This window comes from Rhododendron vialii, chromosome 6a (assembly GCF_030253575.1).
Source record: "Rhododendron vialii isolate Sample 1 chromosome 6a, ASM3025357v1".
NCBI lineage: Eukaryota > Viridiplantae > Streptophyta > Magnoliopsida > Ericales > Ericaceae > Rhododendron > Rhododendron vialii.
The window spans coordinates 6,047,350-6,056,636 of NC_080562.1; the positions used below are offsets into that span (position 1 = coordinate 6,047,350).

Consider the following 9,287-nt stretch of genomic DNA (forward strand, 5'->3'; position numbering starts at 1 on the left):
TTTAAATGCTTCTATTCATTTCGTGTTTAGAGTGTATTCTAATTTCGTTTTTCTTAATCATATTCCATCATGTATAACGCATTTGATTCTTCAGGAGAGTGTAATTTTCTTCAATAAGCAAAATTAATGATCATTACCCTGAATTATGATTGGTTAAAACGCTGACCCAATCACTTTTTTTTTTTTTTTTAAAAACTTGATCATATTTAGAACATTGGACTCCTCTGATTTGCACAATCATAAGTGAGAGTAATGTTCGTCAACTTATTACGTGAGTAAACAAAACTGCAATAATTAGCTAAACCCCATCTTAATAAATAATGACCTCATTACTCCATGATCCCCTAGGATAGTGGAAAATAAGATTTTCTTGGAGATGTAAAAAAAATAAATTACTAGCAATAATATGCCAACTCAATTCCCATGAAAGATGGAAAGGGCCTACTGTACAAATCACTTAATCAACATACTTAGTGCAGCTACGAAATTCGTAACCAAATAAAAAGAAAACATGGAGAGGAAAAGAATGCAACACAATCATCAACTATCATAGCACAAACACCCCTCCCCCCCCCCCAAAAAAAAAAAAAAAAAAAACCCTCATCGAAAGTCGAAACCTCTCCTTTCTGGCAGTCTTCTCCTCCAACTTCTAACAGTCTCTGCAGCAGTAAGTATGTAGAAACGTGGCAGCATCCATGGGTTCTAGCATCTTATCAGTAATCTTCATCCTCCTCTTTATAGCGAAGGGTTCAAGGTCATGATCTGTTTCTCACACTTAGTGTTTCCACAGCACCATTAGCAGTCAGCTATCAATAGGTGATCGGGTATCATCCCTTCGTTTTCCGGGTTAGAATACTAGTTGAATCCAATCATGGAAAGCCATCTTCATTGGTTTATTTCAACTTACTGCTGCTAACATCATTTGCTGGAAATTTCCCAAAAGGAACAACCTGAAAGAGTACGTAAGAGATGGAAAGAAGTGAGACACCATTAATAGCGTAATCACGACAGCAAATTGCATGATATTAAGTGGATAAAAGCATACTTGATCATTGCTAGGATTGGAAACAACTGAAGTTCTCATCCTCTTCGCATTGCCCATATGGCTTGCCTTCTCTACTTCAGTATCTTCATCAACAAAGTTTTGACCAGTCATCTCTGCAAAAAGAACAAGATAAAGTCTCTGAACCATTGACAACCAATGATTGCAAATACTCCTATATATTAGAAACAACAAGATAATAATGGAAGTATTAGTAACTAAACTGTGCTCTGCGTGACGTCCACTTTGCAAAAGCAATCAGACTAAAGGCAAAATTCCGGACAGAAGGCATTTCCAGATTGGAAATGAAAGACAGCCTTTTAGAATTGGGAATATAGTTGATCAAGCATGCCCTCTACTCAATCAAGGTAATAAGTCTCTTCAGGGCGTGATTTTCTCACGTCCTTTCTCATCCAATTTTAGGAAACTTAATTTGAAGCAGAAATGAAGTGAATAGAGTACCTGAACAGTGGGACGAGCACAATGCATTATGATTTTTAATTTATTTAAAGAAAGCACTAATGTCTTATGTTTCACAGAAAAGACATTAGTGCTAATGTCTCTGAGTATATTTCTTTTAGTCCATTTCGAAGATAGATTAGAGACAATAATGTATTAGCTCATATTTTCAAGATGCAATTTACAAGCTCTCCCTAGATGTCTCTATATATTACATTCTGAGAGGCAGGAATGCAAGAATCTCAAGTCATAAAAATCAAAGAACAGCTATGAAATCACAAACACAAAAGATGTCAGAGCTTGACTAAGTTCTTGGAGGAGAGAGCAAAATAGCTTCACTAACTGGCATGTTGCCTTAACAAGAATGTCTTCCATGCAGTTTTGAAAGTTAGGTAATGATCTTAACTTCCATTTGGTTTTGCCTCCTACGCGTAAATGGGCTTCATCTACAATAGCATAGGAATGCCTGTTTTCTGTTTCTGGTTCATGTGGACATAAGGGCCTTCCCCTCCCCTTTATGGTCAGCAATCTGGATTAGCTTTGTCAATACCAACATTATCTTCCAACCAAACATTCACCTTCTCTCTTTCTACTTGGATTTGGGTCCAATTTGAACCATGCATCTCAACTAGTATTACCTTATTCGTCATCTTTCCAGAAAAAAACTTATTCATCTGAACTCTATAGAGCGGCATGTAAAGTTTGACTCGAAAATAAAATACGGGATAAACATGAAATCGCATGAGTCCGCGAGTGAAAAAACAATAAATGGAAGATAAGGCAAGGAAATATAGTAATACAGGAAATACACCGAAATATTGTTGAGAGCTACCTGTATTACTGCTGTCAACTGGATCATCATAGTGCCTAAAATTAGAGTGAGATGCGGGAAGTTGCTCCAAATTGGAAGCTAATGCAGCAGAGGTCAATGCCATTTTCCCACTCACACGGACAGCCAGACTTCCAAATGTACTTTTTCCTTGAAGAGTAGAAGATATTACAAGTTGTTTTCGTTGCGAAGATCTGAAATGTCGAATCCATGGATTTGCTAAAATAACCCCATTCCCCTCTGCCTTTTCCAACTGCGACTCATGTCTTGCAAAGTTGATATTTCCCCAACATCCACTTTGAAGAACCTTGAACTGAAAAAGAGTGCAACGAAAAATGGTAAATATATGCAACGCAATCAGAGAAGCAATACAAGACATTATTTACGCACGGCCGGAAATGCAAAAACCCAAAAGTAGGCCATAAACAAGAGTGCATTGAGGTAAAACCTGGCAAGAAGAAGTACGAGAACTGGCATGCTTTTTCCCTGACAATTTTGGATCTGATGAGTGCTCCCTTTGAGAGCGCCAACCAAGTAAATCAAATGAACTATACAACTCGTTGACAAAGGATGCTTCCATGGACTTTAGGTACAAACTGTGCTTCTCATCTGTCCATTCTGTGGGAATTGAATCTCTGGCCGGAGAGTCCTGATATATGACAACCATAAAACCATGAGGGACCCTTGTTGTGCATTTGTCTAGTAGGAGGATAGAGAAAGTTAAAGACTAAAATTAGTGACATCTGAAACAGCATTTCTGTCTCTTAAGGTGACAGGAATTGGGTAGCATTCAAGAATCATTAAGGAAGCAACCAGATTTACTAGCTCAGCAGTAGAATATCAATTACTCAGGAAACCCATATCCAGTAGTATCCCCCAAACTGAAGAGGTAGCCTGGGGCCTAATTTCCCTCTTCATTAATATGGAAGTACACTAAGAGGCCTTCATGCTAAAATGAATTGGATAAAAATGGTGTTCAAGTCATAAGTATGATCAATTGAGCTAACATAAGTAGCTGTCACGACTCCCCGAAGAGAGAGAGTTTTCTCACCACAGGCCTTTTTACTTGATGGTTGAAGACTAACAAAAACTAATACTGTGGAAAACGGTTCAAAGGAGTATTATTACATCACGCCGGGTCTGTTAAGTCCCTAAATATTACAAAATCAATTGAAGGTCCAAAGTAGGATGATCGGTATAAAGCTGCAACACTAACTCCTCGATCTAGAAAGCCTCAAGTGCACACTTTATTAACATTCTCAAAGGAGATCCAAACACATCGCAAGTCCCTTCAACCAGTTTACTTACCCAAAATAAAAAAAAAAAGGGGTCCCTTCAACCAGCTCTGATATCAGTTTTCTAGCTATATGTATGGGCTTTGCATAATTGTACTTCAAGTTGTTCTTTTTCGGGACGCTGCTTCTTTCCCCAACAACTTTGTACAGCCATGTTCTCCAGCATCAACTTCCTACATCTCTCAAAGGTCCTTTCCTAAAATTCCCTCATATATACAACAACTATTTCCTGTAATAGCGAGAAAGGCTTCAATCTCTCGCTCGAATTGTTGACCATAAAATGGTTCGGTAGTCGCTCGAATTCCTATAAATTTTCCCAATCATAATGGAAATCTTTTTTACCAATTGTTGATAGGAGTATCATAGTCTAGGCGGATACCCTTTTTGACAAGCTCTATTCTTCCCAATTGCATAGCCCAAACCAAGTTTAGGTACTTTCCCTACCCCCACCAATCGAAGATCGGTACATAACCAAAAGTTCATCAATAATTACAAAAACAAAGACTTTATTACTATTTCCATACAAATATCCATTCTTCTCATTTTCCTAACCTAAACCAAATTTATCTTCTTTTCACTCCAATTTCTTTTCTCTTCCCATAGCAAATCCAAGATCCAAACAAAGCCTTGGATCAAAAAAAAATATATATATATATATCACTTTTTTTTTATCAGATATATATATCACTTGAATCGCACAAAAAAATCTACAACTGCACAGACACTTACATATACATATACATGTAGATGTACCTGACACAAAGGGTGTGGGATTTCAACAGAATCGGCTGAAGCGCCGCCACCGACTGCTTGCGTCACCCTCGGTGGTTCCATAGCTGCTGATATAACCGATCTCTCTCTCTCTCTCTCTCTCTCTCTCTCTAAAAACCTTGTTGCTCAAGCGTTCGATTCTATTGGATTTCTGGAGGATATTTTTGTTTTAGAGACAGAGAGAAAAAGGGGGAGAGAGATATAAAAGGAGACGTGACAGATGTCATCGCTTTTACACGTGTACGTGGGCCCATGGGGGCTCCACGTCGGCTGACGGAGACGATGAGAGAGAGGCAGATATTTTTTTTGCGGTTTCGAAAAAAATATCGGAAGCTTCGGACCGCCGAAAATATCTTCTTTGTCTCCCGTCTCCTTCCGTGACATTATTACCCGGGAAAAATTCAAAATACCCCCAATCTTTACTCTAAATTTCAATTAGACTCTCAAATTTTTTAAAAATTAATTTTACTCTCAACGTTATCTTCCGTTAATCAAAATGCTCCCTGCCGTCAGAATGACTAATGGATTTCACTACAGGCCCCATTAAATAGCGTCCCGATCAAATTTTGATCATCTGAGCCGCTCAATGTGATCATGACATAATTTTAATGGTACTTTAGAGAAATCAACAAAAAAAATGACCGAGAAGGGTTTCATCCGAAATATTTTTTTATTGAATAATTCAATGAAAAAATTATTCGGATGAAGCTCTTCCCGGTTTTTTTTTGCTGATTTCTAGCGGGTATCCTTAAAATCACGTTTCTGAACACATTGAACGGCTTGTATCATCAAAATTCGATCGGGAAAGGAGAGGTGCGAAGCAATTCGAATTTTGTTCAAGTTAAGGCTTCCAGATTTTGCTTCGGTCCGCACCTCCCCTTTTCCAATCGAATTTCAATGATCCGAGCCGTTCAATGTATTTAGAACGTGATTTTAAAGAAACCCAATTAAAATCAACAAAAAAAATAATCCGGAAGGGCTTCATCGAAATAGTTTTTTATTAAACTGTTCAATAAAAAAACTGTTCAAATCAAGTCCTTCACGATCTTTTTTTTTTTTGATTTCATGAGGATACCCTTAAAAATCACATTCTGAACACATTGAGCGGTTTGGATCATCAAAATTCTATCGGGACGCTATTTAACGGAACCTTTAACAAAATCCGTTAGTCATTTAGACGGAATAGGTCGTTTTAATTAACGGAAGATAATGTTGGGAGTAAAATTGATTTTTTTAAAAAATTTGAGACTCTAATTGAAATTTAAAGTAAAAGTTGGGGGGTATTTTGAAATTTTCCCTTATTACAAGTTTTGTCCGGATGACATTTCTACCACTATCAGTTGTGGGCCCTACCGAGTGTTATTGCAGTATTGTTCGTTTTGTAAAATTCGTAAAGATTGTTCATGTATTCACATCAATATAGTACAAAAGAGAGTGAGTTTTCTTTTTTGCCACTCCTTTTTTTTGTATAGTCACGTCAATATTTAAAACTTCACTTTTGGGACAAATTTTTTATTGAATGACAAAAAAGGAAATTTATGTTTAAAAAACAACATTATTTTGCTCCCTTAATAAGTTGGAATCTTTAAAATGGACCAACAAATGTGGACGGAGGAAGTACTACATTTACGGGAAAAAAAAAAAGTTTGACCGAGCAACGATCGCTATATTAAAAAATGAATTTTTGCTTAGTAAAATGGACGGCCGGATTCCGTCATTAGTTCTTTAAGATAAACTGTCCATGAAAGTCTATTTTATAAATCAAAATTTAATTTTTGATATAATTATTGCATGTCTGATCAAGCTGATTTTTTTGCACAAACATACTGCTTTGCGGCCCTTACATGATGAACGATTCAGATTACTATAGTGAACGCAGAGTAAAACCCACAAACGGGTGGCAGAAACCACTGGTCGGGTTTCCGGAAAGAATTTATTAAACGCCGTATTATTGGCTTTGTTTGGTTGGCAGCTTAGTTTAAATTAGTTTTGGTAAAGGGTGAAGAGAGAAATAGAGTAATAATTGAAGAGAGGGGTAATGATTGGATGGAGATAGAGAGAGATGAGAAAGTAATAATTGAATAAATAGAATAATAATTTGAAAAAAAAATAGGATAATGATTAGAAAACAAAACAAAAACAAATCTAAAATGGAAAACGAATACAGCCAATTATCACTTGGGGTAGCTTTCAAAACCCGCAACGTGGGTTTTCTAGATTGGGTCTTGTTTTGTCGTTTTAGTAGCTACTGGCGAAATCCACGAGTTTGTGGATGAGATGCGGATAGGACAAGTAGGATTTTAGAGCAAATTTAATATTATTATTTGTTTTTTATTTTTGCCACGGCGATATACATCAGCGGGGTTAGTGGAGGTGTTAGAGTTAGCACGGAGAGACCAGAAGCCATCCATAGCCCTGGTCCCCTAAAAGGCTTGCCTTCTGTGGGGCTCGAACTCAAGACCTTCCACAAAGGAGAGGCAATGACTGACCAACTGCACGAAGTAGTAGTTGTCAAATATATGTCAAGAAGTACCCCACTCTTCTAAATTTTGAATGAAATGAGCCTTTGTTGACCCACGTACGTGATTTTTTGAAGATTCATTTACGTAGTACACGTATTTGGATTCGGCTTGTCTGCGGTCCGCTTCCCATGAAGGGGGATTTCGTGTGATCGTGGACGTTCAGAAGTATTTTTAACGTAAAAGTATCTAAAAAGAAAGATCGTCTTACAGTCTAAAAGTGTTTTCAATTGATCGATTTTGCTAAAAGCATCTTACTATCTTATAGTAGGTGATATTATCTTACCTGTATAATTCTTTCACAAATATGACAAGTAATTATCGAGTTGAAATATTGTGATTGATTGAACTGCAATGTCCTTCAAAATTAGCAATCCAATCCTTTCTTCAAGATTTACTTGACACTCTTCAAATTGATAACCGTCAAAATTAATTTGAGGAGTGCCAAAATCAATCCATTGGCACTCCCTTGGGGAGCATGGTTATTAATTTTGAGAGTGCCTAAATCAATTTCCTAATTTATTTAGACTACTGATTTTGTCACTCCCTTTTTTGTTAACGTCACTCCCCTGCAAGTATATTTTTAGTGCAAAAATATATTGGCAGGAGAGTGACGTTAACAAAAAAAAAGAGTGGCAAAATCATTTCCTTTTATTTAGTAGTATTTTGTTTTCCTTAAAATGTAAAGGTACAAGGAGGTGGGCCCTATATTTAAGGCAAGAGTCATTCTCCTTGAATCTTCAATTTTAAAAGAAAATTGCGCGGTCCAAAGGCCTAAAAACAACAGATATATATTGTATAACAAAGGATTCAAAAAGTCTGAAAAATATAAGAAAATAAAATAAAATAAAAGTCACAAAATTTAAAGTTGTTTGAAAAGTGGGTTACAGGTACAAAATGAGCTTACAGTAAACACTGGAAACTAAATTATTGATATACTAGTACTTTCTATAATTGAGACTTTGCCCTCTTGATACAAGGTGCTTGCACATCAATCAAATATGGTAAGAAAATAATTGAGGCTGAGATCGACAAGTCAATGAAACAATTCGAATATTGAAAAACCCTTTCGGCAAAAGCTATCATTCGAGCTGAGAAGTGTTCCATGACTTCTTGTGAGACAGAAATGATGAATAAAATCATGGGTCTGGCTAACTACCCCCAGTTAGGTAGGTGGTATACTTTTTACACGTTATCAATCTCCAAGGACTGCGGTTAATGATTTCCTAAAATCATTTTGCGAACAGATATTTTAAAAGAGAAGTAATTTTTAACACTCTCCTTTAATCTATGGTACTCATGTGAAATTACTAAATTATTTTTACCTCTTCACACGGGCGAGCTAAGTAGGGGCCAGGGAGAGCCCCGGCTACTTGAGTGTTTGAGTTTTAAATTTTTTATTTGTATATACCTGATTTTGAACATTATTAATAATTATGCGTATATATATATATATATATATATATATATATATATATATAGCTACTTATAATCTCAATAATTTTTGTTTGATTTGATAAAAAATTGATTGTTTTGCATTCTCATTTCTTAATTTATTTTAGAAATAAAAAATAAGTACGTGGCAGTTGAACTAGTCTAAAAAAAATAAAATGATTGGTATACTTTAACTACATTAGGTTATAATCATTTTCAATGTAAAAATGTAATGTTTTGAAAAACAAAAACCTTGTGATATATAAGTACTAGTAATTGCCAGTGTTGTGCAATACTTTCTAAACATAGTCTAAATGAAGTATCAAATTTCACTTTTCGAAAGTTTTTTTTTGGATACAACAGTTATTTTAACACCATCTCGTATGAGGTGAGTTTCAGATATGTGTATAGTCTCACCTCATGCAAGAAAAGCGTTACAAATAATCGTAAAACAGAAATTTTTTTCTTCTTCCAACAAAATCTACTTCTCAGAAATTTTTATTTTGAGAATAAGTTTCAAATATGGTCCATTAAACAAAGTTTATAAAATAGTCTAACGCAACAAATGTTACCAAATATGTGTAATTTAAATTAGTTGCATTTAGGGATGACATCAGAAATATTAAGAATGTATAATCATACGGGATTCTAACTCGAATTCAATTTTCAAAACGTCCACTCACTCAAAAGTGACACCATTTTCGCACTTATTTCTTTAACTGACTTAGAAAAATAGAAAGCAAAATAGTTCCAAGATTAACCAAGTAAGGAGTAGAGTTTGAAACTATGTCTACCTAAAAGGCTCCAGCAAAAAATTTATAATCTTCAATTCCAGACAGATCATAAAATTCCAAATCATCTAAACCAACAGTTCAAGTTGTATTAAACAACAATTTTGCTCTCTTACCTAATAGTTAAAACGAAAAAGAATTTGTTGC

At 35.6% G+C, this 9,287-nt stretch overlaps 1 protein-coding gene across 2 annotated transcripts; it reads right to left on the reverse strand.

Annotated features, from left to right (window-relative positions):
- Positions 1 to 365: 365 nt before the first annotated feature.
- Positions 366 to 4,590, reverse strand: LOC131331204 (cold-regulated protein 27-like). 2 transcript variants are annotated; one of them, XM_058365087.1, is made up of 5 exons: positions 4,379 to 4,580; positions 2,779 to 2,979; positions 2,334 to 2,643; positions 1,046 to 1,158; positions 366 to 950 (listed from the first exon to the last, which is right to left on the reverse strand). In XM_058365087.1, the coding sequence occupies exons 1-5, from the start codon at positions 4,457 to 4,459 to the stop codon at positions 894 to 896; spliced, it is 762 nt and encodes a 253-aa protein (XP_058221070.1). In that variant the 5' UTR covers positions 4,460 to 4,580; the 3' UTR covers positions 366 to 893. The 2 variants fall into 2 exon arrangements, 1 of the variants encoding a protein (XP_058221070.1); XR_009201332.1 differs by having other exon boundaries at positions 839 to 950; positions 1,046 to 1,183; positions 4,379 to 4,590.
- Positions 4,591 to 9,287: the final 4,697 nt, after the last annotated feature.

Excerpts from the sequence above, each read along its gene's own strand:
- LOC131331204 (XM_058365087.1), bottom strand. The coding sequence starts at position 4,459 with ATGGAACCACCGAGGGTGACGCAAGCAGTCGGTGGCGGCGCTTCAGCC. Across the intron at positions 2,980-4,378 it reads TCCCACACCCTTTGTGTCAG|GACTCTCCGGCCAGAGATTC; the intron begins GTACATCTACAT and ends GTCATATATCAG. Across the intron at positions 951-1,045 it reads CCAATCCTAGCAATGATCAA|GTTGTTCCTTTTGGGAAATT; the intron begins GTATGCTTTTAT and ends GTACTCTTTCAG.